Source organism: Typopeltis vanoorti, chromosome 13 (assembly GCF_054136105.1).
Source record: "Typopeltis vanoorti isolate ZY-2024b chromosome 13, IOZ_Tvanoo_1.0, whole genome shotgun sequence".
NCBI classification, from domain to species: Eukaryota; Metazoa; Arthropoda; class Arachnida; order Uropygi; family Thelyphonidae; genus Typopeltis; species Typopeltis vanoorti.
The window spans coordinates 93,555,375-93,573,901 of NC_143561.1; the positions used below are offsets into that span (position 1 = coordinate 93,555,375).

General features: G+C 33.4%; 1 protein-coding gene across 1 annotated transcript in view; it reads left to right on the plus strand.

Annotated features, from left to right (window-relative positions):
• LOC150100374 (succinyl-CoA:glutarate CoA-transferase) overlaps positions 1 to 13,924 on the plus strand; it is a 152,517-nt gene extending 138,593 nt beyond the window's left edge. The window contains exon 12 of the mRNA XM_090402297.1: positions 7,204 to 13,924. Coding sequence (XP_090258423.1) covers positions 7,204 to 7,352 — 149 coding nt within the window. The 3' untranslated portion in view covers positions 7,353 to 13,924. The remainder of the gene's footprint in view (positions 1 to 7,203) is intronic.
• Positions 13,925 to 18,527: the final 4,603 nt, after the last annotated feature.

The following is an 18,527-nucleotide window of genomic DNA, read 5'->3' on the forward strand; positions in this document are numbered from 1 at the left end:
AAATATTGGAAATGTATTAAAAATTATTTTGATATATATCCCTAGTTTACATTGTAATTTCCTTAATTATTCTAAGCTTAATATTCTAAGCCTTTCCACGAGAATTATGATAATCCACAGAGATGATATCGCATGTAAAGCACGCCATTACGGTAAAATGAAGTCAAAGCTATTAAGGCAACTGAATCATCACGCTTTCCTAAAATGCTGCCGGGATAACCAGGTAATTCCTGTGTCAAATTTAAGCACCGTTTCTCTTCTCAAAAGGCTCTTCATATTTATAACCGTGCCAGCCAAAGCTTTGCTCAGGGAACAAATCGCTGCGACTCGCTGTTTCCTGAATGATGCTAACTTAGCTATGCAGGCACTCGAAGATGACTTTTCAAGCACCTCAAGCCACGAAATTTGGTCTATTTTATACGACATCTCGTGAGCTGCAGCGGAGAAAGAATTTAAATAAGTACGAGATCGACACATTCAAAAAATTTTAAAATTTAAAAAAGAACTCGATCTCGAAACTACAGCTTCCTACTGAAACAGTAGTCAACCTTTCGTCATTTAGTGTGAAACCTGAAGCACTAGACGCCCTCTCATGTGGCCACAACTTCGCCATTGCGCCCAGAAGAATATCTGCTGAAGATATTATGATACGAATTGAACGTGGGATACGACACCTTCCAAACCACGTTGCCAACGATATTAGACTGGATGTGGCTTGTATTCTGACCAAAGCTAAACCACCAAAAGCTAACATGCCCAGTAAGGAAATTAAATCTCTATTAGAATTAAAGAAAAACAAGGAAATAATAATCACCAAAGCTGATAAAGGGAACGCCATAGTATTGCTTAACCCAAAGGATTACACAGGTAAGCTGAAAGCTCTATTGTTAGATCGGGCTACTTACCTCTCTATCGAGTACTCCACAGGCTCCTTAAGAAGGTCACTTCTTGGCCTGTGGAAATCACTAACAAATTAAAACCATTTAACTCCATATCCCCCCGTATTTATGGACTCCCAAAAATACATAAGGAAAATGTGCCATTACGTCCAATAGTGGATCCCCCAGATACAAACTAGCTAAACATTTGGCCAAAGCTCTCACACACTATAATGGCAACACACCTTCACACATAAAAAAACTCAGCCCACTTCAAAGCCAGCATAGAAAACCTTACACTCAAGCACACTGACGTAATGGTCAGTTTTGATATCTCCTCCTTATTCACAAATGTCCCACTCAAAGAATCCTTAGAGCTAATCCAAGCTAAGTTTCCTCCCGATATCACAGCCCTATTTCAGTTCACAATGAACTCAGGCTATTTTGTTTGGCAAGAAAAATTCTACAAACAAATAGAGGGGACAGCCATGGGTTCTCCACTCTCCCCACCCTTGGCCAACTTTTATATGGAGACTTTTTGAAGAGAAAGCCTTAGACTCTGCCCCACAAAAACCAACCATTTGGCTACGCTATATTGATGATGTGTTTGCTATTTGGCCACATGGCTCCGATACACTCCTCTCCTTCCTAACACACTTAAACAACCAACACCCCCAGAATCAAATTCACCCTGGAAGAGGAAAAAAAACAACTGCCTTCCTTTCTTAGAACACACTACTCACCCACCAGCCTGATGGAACCTTGGTTTTCTCAGTCTATAGAAAACCCACCCATACAGGCAGATACATTCACCAACAATTCCACCACCCCTCCTCGCAACAATATGGAGTCATTAAGACACTACACAACAGGGCTAAACTTATCTGTTCAAATGACAATGCCCTAACCACAGAACTAAACCACATTCTCAACACTTTCTCAGCCAGTGGCTACCCCCCCCCCCCCCACAACAAGGATTACTCTCAATCCATCATCATACCCTATATCTGAGGCATCTCAGAAAAAATTATAAAAATCCTAAAACAAACATGACTTCTTGTTACAGACCATACAAAAAATTGGCATCCCTTATCCACTCTACTAAAGACCAATCTCCCCCCCCCCCCCTAGACCTACCTGGTGTATACCAGGTCCCTTGCAGCTGTAAGCTGTCCTACTTTGGCCAAACAGGCAAGACAGCTAATATCAGTATTTCAGAACACAAGGACTACATCCGGTTTCACCCAATACAGCCACTCTGGTCTTACAGACCATGCACTGGAAGAAAGCCACGATAATACACCGTAGTAAATACAAATATGAAAGGCTTTTCATGGAATCAGCCTCAGCTCTAAGAAACAATCCAAACCTCAACAAATTTGGCTGCATGAGATTGCCTCAAATTTGGGAATCCTACATCAGAAGACCTTCAGCCTAATCGCCCAAGAATACCAACATTGCCCGCTAGGGGGAACCATCAGGAGAAAGAATAGCTTACTGTTTGTTGTGCCTGCATGCACGTGTCTTGTTCTTAAGTTCCTGTGAAAATGGCAACGTGACGAAATATTGGAAGTGTATTAAAATTTATTTTAATGTATATCCTAGTATACATTGTAATTTCCTTAAACTATTTAGTAAAAACTAATCTTTGTAGTTCTTTTGATTCTCAGCTATATGCAGTATATCCCAAGGTTATTTCTCTGTGACTAGAAATAGGCTCTGAACTGAATTACCTGATACAATCCTACTTTAATGTCAAAACACTGTTCCGCATCTTTATTTCTATTTTGCAGTTCTCATACACTGCTTTAATTATATCTATTATTTTGTTATACTCTGTTACTTCCTTCTTGGTGCCCTGACTTTGCATCTTGCTTGTATCTTGAATTGCATCAGTCATGTATACCTAGACTAAACCAAATCCAATGAATTCAAATCATATGTTACTGATTACACTCTGTCTGCACTTCATCCTATAATCCTCTCCATTGTCTCTAAGTAAATGTTTTGCTAACTCTGTCCCTCTGTAATTGTTCAATTCCAATATGTCCCCCCCCCCTTTTTTTTTTTTTTGCTTTTAAATTGACACAGTTAAAGTGCTGCTTCCATTCTTCTGGTATTTGTCTTTTTCTTTTCATAAACATTAAGTTCTCAGTCCATCCCTTCCTCTCCCAAAGGCTATCATCTTATTTACAACTCCAGAAGGTCCACATGCCCTGCAGTATCTCATTTTTCCAAGTACCTCTTGCACTTATTTTATAATTCTCATTTTTGGTTGCTTTACGTAGCTTGATATACATATAAGTTTTATCTTTATACTGAATGTAGAAAATATAAGAGGAAAGTAACACATATCTTTCCTTAATTTCTTTTTTTCATCTGTCACGATGCTGTCATTTTGAATTTTTGCTTTTCCTTGCAATATTTTCTTAATTTCTGGATATTGATGCTGTACATCACTGTTTCTTTCCTCTCTTTAGTATATAATCATCTCTCTCTCTGACTCATTCCATTTTGATTCTTTCCCATAATGGAATAAATCGACTATGTTTATCAGAAAGGGACCAAGCAGCAAATATTAAATGTTGAGAAAATAGTCCTGAAAATTGAAACTTTGCACCCCCATGTTTTTAGTTTACCTCCCCCCCCCCAAAAAAAACCTAAATATATAAAGAAATAACTTTGAAAAAGCATCAAAACCTTGCTAACTCACTTCCTGAAGGTGTATAATGATTTTTTGTTGAATATTTTTACAGAAAACTTAAAAGAATGACACATTGATGGTGGGCAAATTTTATTTCCACTCATTGATTCTCAGATCCTGTACTTGCTCGATCAAATCACACTTCACACAAAGCTAAACTTGAAATCTCAATTTTCCACTAAGATTAAATTTCTTGTACAATATACTTTTACAAAATTTGTATGTAGAAGAAAATCACAAGTTTAAGTCATGATTTTCTTCTCTTCTATATATACAGATCATGCATTTTTCTTTCTGTAATATAACTTAAAATACAAAGTCAACATTTGATTTCCACAATAATGTGACTTTTAGGTGGAAACTTTGTGTTTCCAATAATTTTTTTTCTGACAACTTATTTCTCCCACCTCATTTGTCTTTAATATTCCCATCTTTAAATTTTGTTAAATCAGTATTTATCCACTCAAAAGAAATTCTTAGTTTTGAAAAAAAAAAAAAAAAAAAAAAAAATCTTGACAGACTGTGTGGGTCTTTGATTTTGTATGTCCTTATTGTATGGCCTTCTGAGTCTTTATTGTTTTTACATTTCATTGGGATCTCAAAAACTTTGGCAGCAAATATAAGCAGTTTGTCATAATTTCCTAGTTTACAGAATTCTTTGAAAAAATGTTTTCTTACATCTTCAGACATAAGTTTATGACATTCCTACTTACAATGGCACTTATATTTTTTTTTAGAAAACTCTTGATATCATGAAGTTTTCTTTAGTTGTATAATAAGACTTATTAGAGTATCGAAGCTTTTTAGTCTGACCTCTGTGATGACAGTTTTCTGATAAACATAAATTTGGCTCATATGTAACATTGGACTGTTCCCAAATTACAAATGCTGTGAAGAAAATTCTATTGCAGATTCAAGAATATAGGTGTATTTAGTTCTGTTTGAATTACCCCCCCCATGTATTTGATATTATCTGGTAATACATTCAGACAACAAATGTCATATAATATTTCTATATCAAAAAGATATAGAAATTTTAAATTTTCTGAAGAAATCAACGTGATTTGTCACGTTGATTTCTTCAGAAAAATAATTGATGAAAATGGCTGTCAACACTAGTGATTTGATTGAGATCAATGGTGTCAGTATCTGGAAATTTTATTCTGAAACGACATCGAGTTGTTCCTTATCACTTACAGGTATCTATTTTTTTAAAAAAAGTTATGTTTCACATTAGAATATAATAACAAAAATTTAAACAAAGTTTAAAACAATTTACATTTAAAAATTTTATTTTAATAAAAACACAAATATAAGAAATTTTTAGTTCTTACCCTTTCTTTCACTTGCATGGTTTCCTCTTCTTTTCTATCACTAAGAGCCATTTTTGAATTTTTATTCAGTTAACATGAAAAAACACAAGGGATAAATAATACTATCATCAATGGCAACAATAGTTAATTATGAAGTAGAATGTGAACAATGGATTGATTTGAAAAAGTAAGAGCTATGTGATTTGGTCTGGAAGATATGAGGAGTATAAACAGATGAAAATTGTAAAGGACCAGAACCATCACTGAATACAGTGATGGTTCTGGTCAAGCACAGTGTGTGTACTTTAGGTAGCGAGTATTTTGTCTGGCTTTTTATTGGTATATGAATACAGTGAAGTTATGTGATACTGAGGTAGTGAAGACATCACTGTTTAGAGAATTTAATGAGGGGTTTTGTAAGGTGTATTGTGCTTGTGCATATGTGCACAATATATTCATTATTGGGGATAAACAGTTTGTGGCAGAAAGGTAAGAATGGTAATGCATGTGTGAGTTTGTCAAAGTGTTTGGATATGATAATTCATTAGCTATTTAAAAAAAATATTGATATGCAATTAAAATAAATTAAAATATCTTAGTGCAGTCATTCTGATTTAAGTTTGGATGGTGAAGTAAGGCCTCCGTGCTTTCTTTAAACAAGCATTCAAATTTATGTTGACATTGATGTTTCAATCCATAGGATGTTGTGATTTGTATCTATTCTGTGCCAAGCCAGATTTTTCAGATTTACTGTTGCTAATGTAAAATTGGTGTTCTTGTATTCTATTTTCTACAAAGCATCCAGTTTGTCCAAAGCAAGAATAATGACAGTCACAAAGACCTTGTTAGACACAAGGGAGACCGTTTATCTTTTGAATATGGAAGTCATGCTGATAATTTATTGATAGGAAGAAAAGTAGCCATTAAATTGTATTCTGTCTAAGATGTGGGAAAGTCTTATTTTAATCACACAGTAAAGGGTTTTTTTTTTAGCTAATAAATTATCAATATTTCCTCAGTTATACCATTGTGTTGTTTTATGTATAACATTACATAGCTCTTACTTTTTCAAATCATCTATTTTTTTAATTCTACTTTGTAATTAACTATTGTCACCACTGATGATGGCCTATATACCATTGTGTTGTTTTATGTAAAACATTACATAGCTCTTACTTTTTCAAATCATCTATTTTTTTTAAATTCTACTTTGTAATTAACTATTGTTGCCACTGATGATGGCCTATAATATTTAGGATGAAATATATGGCCTTAAATAAATAATATTACTTATCCTTTTTTTTTTTTTTTGAATTAAATGAAGAAACCTCTTATGGCACAAGTGTCTCTTAAACAACATTTTCAAAATTTTTCTATGGCTAGCCAAATGCTCACACTACTAAAATTAGAAAAATAAACAAGACATGCGTTCTTACAATCACGTATGTGGAAACATATGAAAACTGGCAAAGAAGTATACTACACTCAGAAACAAAGAGGAACCAAGCAGCAGTTCTGAAGTGTTATTGACCATAAGGAAAGAACCAAGCAATGGTCTTAAACATACTGTAAATATCAAAAACAACCATGGTGCTAAGTTTCTTTTTGATTTATAGGCAATCTGAGATAGCCGATGCAGGCATTTGGTTCACTGACATTATGAAACAAGTCAGTTGGTATTTTGGTTCTATTTAGGGAAATTTTTATTAAAAATGTCACTCGGTCAAATTACATCATTCTCCACCTTCTTTTTCTGAACTCAAGTATATGTACATTCCCCACCTCTTTGGTACACTCTGCTAAACATACTTTTCTCAATCATGTTTTTTTCCATGTAACTGGCCTAACTTTCTATCATTAGTTTTCTTATTCCCAGCTGTGCTCCTGAGTCATCCCTTGCATATTTCCCAACATGGTATCAACCTATGGTGGATATCCCAGTATTTCCAACTTTTGTAGTCTGATATGTTTTATATTTAATAGAACATTTTACCAATGTCCTTTTTAGCTGAAATGATTAAGTTATTTAAAATGAAAGGTTTAATGAAAATTTAAAATGTACAGAATATAATTCAAAATCATTTATTACACTTGACTCTTCCTATACCAAACACCATTATAGTGAACTTACTATAACAAAAACAAATGAAAAGTCTTATTTTAGAAGTCTCATAGCACTAATGGTATTTCAGAGGAAATTTGCTATGGTAAACTCTTCATTGTAATATATCTTTTTGTTCTTAAACTGTTTGCTGTGGTGAAGGTCAGAACTGTATGTCACTTTAATTTTTTTTTCCCTGCATTTCAGGTCCACCAGTCCGTTATAGTGGAAGTATCAACAGAGCCAGACTGTCTCCTCCAGTGCTTGGAGAGCACACAAACCAGATTCTCTTAGATGTGCTTGGTATATCTGAATCTGAGATAAAAGAACTTAAAACACAGGGTGTAATAGCTTGAAAAGGTTTTTTTTTTTTCTGAAGAAACATAAAATGGCTTTAAAAAAAAAGAGAGTTTAAATGGCATTTTTTAAATTAAAAATGATTATAGAAAGGTTTTCACATTGAACTTTTAGGCTATTTCCAATTGAGGGCTTATATGTATTTTCTGAATCTTCAGGGTTCTTTTAAGAAATGATGCCAAAAATGTAAATGAAATCATGAGCTTAATTTTATACCAGTTTGTTGGTGGCCGTCTCTCTCTCTCTCTGTGTATGTGAGGAGGAGAAGGAATTGTACAAATTTTTGTAAAGATTCTTAAAGAACAGAAAGAACTTTTGAAAGAATCATTTGAAAAAAAAGTTTAAATGTTTGATAACACTGGTCAATCAGCAAATGTTTTCTGTTTATTTCTAGACAATCTCATTTCTTACAGTAAGTATTTTAAACTAAATCCTGATAAGAATGGCAATGAAATGTATGTATTTCAGTAGTGGGAAAGGTAGTTTTCATAGAATTAACCAGAAAGAAACACTCCCCCACAAAAAAAAAGTACTGAATGAAGTACAAGATATGTAAGTGAAGTAAACTGCAGGACACAGAGCCTAAAGTTTATATCCATTACTTCTGTAGATTGTTAAGAGATTGTATCACATGTGTTCTAAAAAAAAAAAAAATTACATATCATATACATATAATCATTGAGAAGTTAATTAACCATCACTAGTTGGGGGGAAGTTGAAGTGGGTATGTTATACCTCCCTGTGAAATCACAGGGAAATATAACATATACATGCATTAAGAATTCAATCTTCAGTTCTACTTTAATAGCAAATCCCAGCTGTGTTAGGCTGTCTCTCATGATAAATTACAAATTATTAGTGGATGTCTAATATATCACTTATTGTTATTCAAGATCTTGTGAAAGATTCTGACTAAAGAGAATAGCTGCCTCCAGGCTGTTTGCCTCAGTTATCATTACCTAAATTTGATCTTTCCAAGGAAAGAGAACGAGCCAGCTATAAAGTGAATCAGTATTGTCAAACAGAATAATGATGATATATTCTGATCTCCTTACTTGGTTAAAAATTCTGAAAAGGCAAAATTATTCACTCACATTGTTCAAAAACAGATATCCACTATAATTTCATTGCCATTCACTGAAATCTTTCAGAGGATATGTTAAACAATATTTTATAATATCTTTTAGAAATATGGTGAAATTACATTATTAGTTAAGAGCTTGATAACAATTTGTGATAAACACTGCACTACCTACACTGGCATTATTATATATATGGATAGGTTCTAATGATTTTTTTTTTTTTTCTGAGCTGTGCATGGTCATATATTTTTTAAACAAAAAAGGGAAGTGTTAGTCTAAAAAGCTTGAGAATCACTTCTGTTTATGTTTTTGCATGTCTGGACTATGAATGAAGACATGCAGAGTAGTAGTCCAATTAATTTATAAGGTCAATAATTAATTATACAATTAATTTGCTATGTACAAATTCTGTTTTAAAAGTGAATCATCTTGATCAACCTAAATTGTTTATTACTTCTGCTGAATGCTTTGGAATAGCAGGACAGAACTGTGAGCAAAATTCATTTTCTACCAGTGCAAAAACCTGTCAAAAGTGTTTACCTAGTGTAGAAGTGCCTTGAAGGATTATCTGTCTTACTATGACCAAACAGGCAGAACAGCCAACATCCGAGCCCCTGGATACAGAGACTCCTACTGCTCAGGACTTGCAGATCCTGCCTTGGATACCTGTAACAAATTCTGCTGAAAAAGGACACTTTATTCACAGAAGCAAATACATTACAAATATGCTCTTCCTTGAATTTGAATGCATAAAACTGCCTTACATCTGGGAAATGCTCCTCCTCAGACCATTAGCCCAATAACCAAGAGCATTCACGCTCACTAGGTGGTGCATTTTAAGATTTTGGTCTTACTTTGTTTCTTCACTTTAGTCTCACTTCTTTTGTAATGCCTTTATGATGATTTCAATTTGTGAAATCACTAAAATAATTTAGTGATTTCATACCATCTCCATCATAAATTATCAGTATCAATAACCAAGCAATGTAAAACTTAAAAGACAATTTGGATGATGAGTATGCTTTAAATTACTTTTTAAAAATAAAATTTGATAAAAAATAGTGTCAGGATATTTTGCATATTGGAGATGAAGAATTCAAAAATATATACTGTATTTTTTTTTTTTTTTTACTGGTCAAATTCAAACAAAAATAAGTTTGGATTTCAGTCATCCATGATAAACTGCAGTTTTGCAATCAAACTAATTGCAAAACTGCAGTTTATCCATTCACTTATTTCAATAGGAAGTGTGCCATCATTTGGCACAAATAAAAGCACACACACGTAATGATAAGACATCACGACCAAAAAAAAAAAAAAACAGCTAAAGAAGCATTTGCATTTGGTATGTTTATTCTGCTTTTAATGCATTTTGTGTACACTCAACTGTATGTATATTTGCATTTTTTTTTCTATTTTTGCCAACATTTATGTTAAATCACAACTGCTATACTTATAGCTTATTCCTTCAGTATAATATTTGACTATTCTAAATATAGTATTTGCAACGTTCTGAAGAATATCCTTTATTAATCAATGCCCTCATGTTGCAGTTTGTTTAAACCACTTATGACGACACTGCTCATTGATATTTTTGTGAACAAATTCCAGGACATTTTCTTACCTTTGATGTATTGCAATTAATGCAATATATATATACTACTGCTGCCATCTGCAACAAGCATAAAAAAGCTTGCTTTTTGCTTGTGTATTGTATATAGTCCAAAATATAAACTAAAACGAATTAAAAAAAAAAAAATAGAAACTAATGATTCACTTGTGCCATGTAAATTTTTTTCTTGCATGTCACTAATTAGAAAAGACATTTGAACATGGAATGTTATTTTTGCAGTGAGGTGATACCAATACTGAATGATAAAAAATTCTTATGAATTTCTTAATATTTAATTTCCAGTTAGGAAAAATTAGAGTTAGAAAAAGTGCTCATGATCAGTGGGAAAAATAAGTTTTCGCTAAAGTTCTCCATAATTCGAAACTTAAAACAGATAATCTCTTGATGAACAAATTACATTGTATCTATATTATGTGAGGAAGTAGCACCTAACAAGCAATAGCTTTCGCATTGATCTCTGAAAAGCACTGTATGAGCAAATATAGTGCTTTAAAGAGATGTAAAGTGTGCTTTGGTGCTTTTGTTCAGAAAACGGTTCAATTAGTTTGATTGAGAAAGCTTCAGTAATATCAGCATTAGTTGTTACTTGCATTGATCCTTTTAAATAATTCAAATAAGTGAAAGATTTTTTTTTTTCTTACACAAAACATTATGTAAGGAAAGAATGGACAAGCTCCCCCCCCCCTCCCCCAAAAAATCTCAAGACCTGTCTTGGCATGTATTCATTTGCAACCTTTGAAATGCTGAAAGTGGCATCTTTATATATCACATTCAACATGCTTATACTACTAAAACCCAAGGCTGAGTGTGGACACTATGAAAATTTCTTTACATTAAAGCAAACAATAGCAGTTTATTTGTCCAGGAAAGTACTTTTCTTTTTTCATAATAAAGCCCTTGCATTTTTATTGAATGGAGAAAAGAAACTAAGTTAATGCTTATTAGGATACTACTTCAAGTAGTTACTAAAAAGATTAACACATTTGCACGATGTGTCATAAAGCTGTATTTGCATTTGGTAGCAGTGTTGTCTTGACTAGTATTATGAGCATAATAAGTTTGCTTATTATGTAACAAGTATGTTGATAATGTGGACTTTGTTCACTAAGATTTAATTCTCTCAACTCACTATTTTATATTTTTCATTTATCAAGTAAACAATGTATGCCCATTCTGCATATGAAACATAAACACAAAAATGCATGTAAATTGCCATTATAAGAAAATGTATATTAAATGTAATTTGCTGGTTGACCAGTTTTTTTTTTTTTCTGGTAGTATGTCAGTAAGTTTTTGCATAAATAGAGATGTAATGTGATACATGCAAGATAGGCCTCATCTGTACTGGAGATTCCTTTTCCTCTTAAAAAAAAGTATGCACATGTTTGCTGAAAGACACACCAAAAGAACTGGTCCAACAGGTTGTTAGGTCAATGCTCCTATAGGAATTTGACCTAGGATGGAAAAGAGTAGGCATTAAGCCTATGCTAGAAGTCTTCAAAGTATGGTCGCTTGGTTTACTTTAAAATTATGTGCTGCAGAAATGAATAATCAACTTCTGTAATTCCATTTTCTTTTAGAAGGCAGAATAACTGCATCTTTGGTCTCATTTTACTTCATGTCCTGTCAAAATCTTGATAAATTCAAAGTATTTTTTTTTATTATATATTGAATAAAATGTGGTAGCGGTTGGTTGTTAAGACCTTATACTTTCCATTTTTTTAATGGAATCAATGTTAATATATATACGCCAAATATCAAAATAACATAGAGTTGCAACAAACACTAGTCACTTTGCCAAAGCCATACAAAGTGCACAGCACTTAATACAATTATGCAAGCTTAGTCTAGGCTGCTCATAAACAAGCTTATTTATTTTGAATAGGCCATTGATAATATGTATACTGTGCTTACATGCCAGCTTAAGACAATCATGTTCAATTTATGCAATGTTCTCCATTTCATTAAAAAAAAAAAAAAAAAAACCTTAAAATTATATTTGCACCATACTTTAATAAAATTCTGACTCTGATATGTAACAGAAAAATGTGCTGCAACTTTTATATATATACATTTACTTCGTATGTAGTATACTTTTAGACATGCTTTATTTGTAAATAAAGTGTTATTTAATGTTTCTTATGTTAAAAAACACTTCACAAATATTTCAGCTTGTAGCTAATAGGTCATCTTCGGTGGTCAAAAGGTTATACAATGCAGAATGCTAACAATATATTATTTGAAATATATGATTACAGTATTTAAAAAAAAAATACTAGTGATCACTGTGAATGGGATGCCCCCTCCCCCATATTGTTTCAGACCTCAGGACTTCCATCTACAAATTCATGAATCCAGAATATTGCATCAAAAGACAAATACAACAGATTTGTAATTCCTTACATCTTTGGCATTTCTGAACCTATTTAAGAATCTTAAACATAACTTAATACCGACATTCTTTCCAATAATACATTATGGAGACAACTACCGTGTTAGAGCAAAACTTTAGTTCAATATAAACCAAAATGAACACTCGACGTTTCGACCTTCATATCAAGGTCATCATCTGGAGCATACACATATATACAGAGAAACAAGCTGCACTACAATCTACATGGTTTGCTAAAGTTACTGACCAACCGTTACAACAATTATTGGCCTGACCTCTGCTGGGGAAAAAAAAAAAAAAACTTTACTACATCAAAGCTAGAGTCCTATTATTATCTATTAGGTTACAAAATTAAATTGGACTAGAGAGCAACATGTTTCTATATATCTATATGTATAAATTAAAAAAAAAAAAAAAAATACTGATTATACATATATATAAATTTCAACCAATTGGTATGGAATAGTTCCAATAAAAGCTGAAAATTGTTTAACGTCCTAAAGTACCATGTAGATTGTAGGGCAGCTTGTTTCTCTGTATATGTGTATGTACCAGATGATGACCTTGATATGAAGGTCAAAACGTCGAGTGTTCATTTTGGTTTATATTAAACTAAAGTTTTGCTCTAACACAGTAGTTGTCTCCATAATGTTCTGATCACCGTGTAAGCATGAAAGAAAGGATTCTTTCCAATAAATAAATTCTCATTTGGCTACCTTCCTTCAAGGACAGGTTCTATCTTCTTACCTTTCCAAACATTCATCAAATTCCTGATTACTGTAATCCTCTTTATTTTGGATAAACTGGTCATTCTGTGGAAAAAAGAATACAGGAACATCACTTATAATAAAAAGTCTGGCTTATCACAGCATGGTGTAGATACTGAACACAGAATCCTCTGGTCAAGAACCTGATTACTTCATCATTGTCACTTTAAATATGAATGTTTATTTAAAGAAAATACTGGTGATGACTAAGGAGAATAAGACTTTTCATATTTTTGGTAAAGACATGCAATTGTTCCTGAACTTAAATTGGAACAATTGCATGCCCATGCAAAAAATATGGAAAGTCTCATTCTCCTTAATCACCACTAGTTTTTGTACTGTAATTGTATCTCAACATGTCAGAAATATACACTGAAGATGGCTTGTTAGTTTCAAGCTGAAATATTTGTAAATAAAGTGTTAATTAACATTTACTATGTTTCCATGTTAAAAACATTTACTTTGTATGCAGAGTGTTATGCCTGAGCTGCTTTCTCTCTCTTCAATGAAAAAACTCCCTTAAATAAATGATAAGATAAAGTACTAAACAGATACAGTTATTAATCTTTTCCGCAGTGACATTTTCAAGTATGTAAAAAGTAATACTTCTTTGGTAAAATTACTGTAATATAATATTTGATAAAAATATTTTGTAATTAATTTTATGAACAATTCAAATAAAGGATATTTTGCATAATGCTGTGTGTAGTTTGCAATGTTTGTGATATTGCAGTCACTAGTTGGTAACTGAAATTAAATTTAATTAGGAAAATTGGATTGCATGCTTTATTTGTCAAGAACTAAATTTAATATTGTGTTAGTTGTAGAAAATATCCAGAAACTGATCTTTAAAGTTGATAACCTTATAAATTTCTCAAAGAATAGTTTATGTAATCATGAACTAGTTTGTTTTTTTTTTTGAAAAGTTTACTACTAATTCACTATCAGATTTTTTCAAATGCTTGCTATATAGCATTAAGACCTATCAAGAAATTCTGATAGCAACTTGCTCCCGGAAATGCTTATTTTTGTTACTATGATTGACGTTCATTTTAGTGATCTACTGAAAAGTTACTGGATAACAACTATTCAGTTTTCTCCACAGTGAAAAAGTTGATTCTACATAGAACAAATTAAAATCGTTCCTCTTCATTAAAAGGAATATGATGGTGGATGATTAAGCATAAAAATGAGAGAAATTATTTCTTCTCATTTTTATGCTTTTTCTCTCATTGTTAATACTGACGTTCACTCCTATCAACTCTAAATGAACAAAATTTCACCTGTATTATGAGATTAAAGATTCTTGAACACAAAAAAGGAAATTTATCTGAGGAGACATTCCATTAAGAGATGCTTGTAAGGAATACCATCATATGATATAAAACATTGGTGAATGCATTAAAAAAAGTGTGTGTGTGAAGAATATAAATGGTTTATTCTGATTCATTAATCAGGAAAAGTTTATATAACTAATGAAGTAAAATATCACTTAGTAAACAATGTTGCAAGAAGTCCTAGTAGGAATAGTGTCATGTTTTAGTACACTGACCAACAAAACACTTAGGAAATGTGGTGTAACTTGTGCAGTTTGCGATGAAGCAAGACAAAATTTGGTACACTGGTGTACAAGAGAATAACACTGAAATAAGAAGACAGTGAGAAACATCAGACAAGTATAAGTAACATTACATAGGAGTGTATAAGAATTATTTAAAAAAAAAAAAAAAAAAAAATCACATTACACAAGTTGAAACAATATGCTCAAATATATGGTCACCATCATGAACCATGGGCTCACTGCTTGTTGGTGTTCGATGCCTCCTTCACTATCTTGTTCCACCTTTCTTTGTCCAGTGTCTCAGTTTGTGTACATCCACTCCACAGCAGTCCTTTATGTCGTCTATCCAATATATGGTCACATAACATCATTTATGCTGTATGATCCACTCTAATGGTTAAAAAGGCCTGACAGTGGTGAACCATGCTCAACATGAAAATTTTGCAGTGACAAATCCTATTCTTCTACCGTAGCAGACTTTAGTTCATCGAGTGACCATGGTGGGAGGGCTGTTGGCATGCAATGCATAAAGGGCATTCCATTGCAATCATTAGATAATTTCAGTTTCAAATACTTCACCACTACCTGAGCTCTATGGGCTGTGACGATGTCATGCATGAAGAGAAAATCTGGGCCAACCACAACCGTACCATCAAGGATCTATTCTCAGTATCTCTGGAGAGTTATTGTATCCCTATCAGAAATACGAAAAGGTGTGTGGCCATTGATTATTGCATCTTACATGAGAACACTGCCTCCATAAGTGTCCCTTTCACTGATGTTGGAAGGATGGTATTGCTTCCCTTTGTTCTCTCTCTCTCTAGATCAAACAGTGCTAGAATCCATTTGGCAAAAACAGGATTCATCAGGGAACAGAACTATACCATATGTCTTGGCTCCATGTTCACAACACCAGTTTCAATAAGTTCTGTGATGGTTTGTGGTTAATGGAATACAAACCACTGGCTTTCACTTAAGGCTGCAGCACCTCAAGGTTAGTGACAGGACATTGCAGGCCACCTTGCTGTTAGATAGCCAGAGCTCTCTAGCAGTTTGTTCTGGTTAACATAGCCTCCAACCAACCTTGGCCAGCTCTTCTTGTAATGGTTCATGTCTCCTGAAACTTCATCCACAGTGCTAAGATGACACGTATTAAGCCAATATGCCACCTACGCATGTACCTAACCAGCACCTACTAACTCAAAGAATTAGCTAAATGAACCTAACTCACTGAGCAAGCAAAAAAAAAAGGACAAAGGTGATTTGGTTGCAACACGTGTTTTTATAGGCATAATAAACATTTGAAGATAAACAAATGTCAGTACAATGGATTCATTTTTAACTGTTGTCATAATAATTAAAATCCTACCTTCATTTTGAGATTAAAATAATACACTATAACACACTCCAACTCAACATCACCACAGTTAAAGATTGGTACTATCAACATAAGAAGCCTGAGTGGCAAAGAAATGGAGCTAGCTGAGGAATTAGATAAGTACCAGATCGACATAATAGGGGTGACTGAAACAAAAAAGGCAAAAACTGGTGAGATCTTTCTGAGCAATAAATACAAAATGTTATATTCAGGCAATGACAATCAAGGAAAAGAAGGAGTAGTCATAGTATTCAACACAAAATACAAGGCTGATCTTCTTGAATGGCAGGCAGTCTCAAGTAGAGTAATGTGGGCAAATGTGAAAATGGGGAGCTGGAAAATGAGACTCCCCTATGATCCCACAGAAGGTTCTACTAATGTAGAAGTGGAGGAATTTTTTGAGGCTTTAGAAAAAGCAACTGATACAATGAAAATGGAAAAGTTGGTCCTTGTTGGGGATCTAAACAGCGGAGTAGGAAATGATTGTCAGACATACAAAAATATTTTGGGCAAATTTGGAGAAAAGAGCAAAGCTAATAATAATGGCAAATATCTGTTGGATTTCTGCTCAGGACATGGACTAATTATTACTAACACCATGTTCCAACATAAAAATGTGCACAAATTCACATGGAGAGAAGAGGCAGGGAATAAGAAAAGTCTCATTGACTATGTTATTGTTGATAGTGATGTTTTCTCCCTGTGCAGGACACCAGAGTGTACAGAGGATTTGAAATTGCAAATGATCACTATTTAGTCTTGAGCAGGATAAAATTGAATTTCATATTGAAAAGAATAACATGCAAGAAAGTTTTAAAGCGAATAAAAGTTGAGCAGCTCTCAGATGTGAACTGTAGACTAAAATACACAAAGATTATTGAAGAAAAAAATGAAAGAGTTTGAGAACAAAAACCAAACCTTGGAGATTCAGTGGCAAGCCTTGAAGAAAACGCTGATTGATTCAGCTAGAGAGGCATGTGGTGAAGTCGTCTGCAAGGATAGAAAAATTAGAACTCCATGGTGGACACAGGAAGTTAAAAGGGAAGTGAAGGAAAAGAAGAAAGCATATCAAAAGTTCCTGGCAAATAAGTCAGCTTGTGCTCTTAGATAATACAGAGACAAATGTAAGAAAGCTAAACACTGTGTAAAACTAGCTAAACAAAAGTCATGGGAGGACTTTGGCAAGAACATGGAAAATAAATATGAAGTAGGTGGCAATATATTCTGCAGGTTGTTGAAGAAGCTTAGGAATGGAGGAAAGAGTGCTGTTAAAGGAGTTAGAGATGATAAAGGTGACATGAAAACGGGAGAAAAAGATATCCGTGAAGTATGGAGTAATTACTTTGAAAAACTGCTAAATGAAACAAGCACTGATGACAGCACAGTAGTAAAAAACACTGACCAGGCATGTAGTCAGGAATACATATCCATACTTGAAGTAGAAAAAGCCATCAAAGGCTTTAAATGTGGAAAGACAGCAGGAGTAGATGATATTCGACCAGAAATGCTGAAGTATGGTAGTATAAAAGTCTTACAGTGGCTGCACTGAATAGTTCAGAATGCCTGGACAGAGGGTCGAATTCCCGATGATTGGAGTAGAGCTCTCATAGTACCCATATATAAAAAAGGAAATAAAACTGAATGTGAGAATTACAGAGGTATATGCCTACTGAGTGTTCCTGGGAAGATATATGCAAGTATATTTGAGAAACGGTTGAGAAGAATTGTGGAAGAAAAGCTTGGTGAAGAACAAGCTGGATTCAGATCAAATAGAGGCTGTCAGGATCAGATCTTCACTTTACGACAAATAGTCGAAAAAGCATGGCAATATAACAAAGATCTGTATTTAAGTTTTGTCGTTTTCGAAAAGGCATATGACAAGGTGCCAAGAGAGAAGCTATTCAATACGCTACAGTTATATGATGTCAATGGGGCATTATATCAAGCAATACTTAGTCTTTATTTGAGTTGTAAGTCAGCAGTTAGAATTGAAGTACAGGAAGATGGTTTAATGTTAAATCTGGTGTGAGACAAGGATGTACATTATCCACTCTGTTATTCGTTATCTATATGGATCACATTATGAAGGAAAGTGGTATTAAACATCATATCAGAATTGGAGATGTTAATGTCAGCTCTTTGCTTTATGCAGACGATGTTATACTTCTAAATAAATCCGCTACAAGTCTGCAAGATTCTCTGACTAAATTGAATAACTGTTGTAATAGATATGGTATGAAGGTCAGCAATAAAAAAGACAAAAAAATGAAAATAGGCCGAATCATTGAAAATGTCAACTATGTTGTGAAAGGAGAACATGTGGAACAAGTAAAACATTTCAGCTACTTAGGCACGATTTTT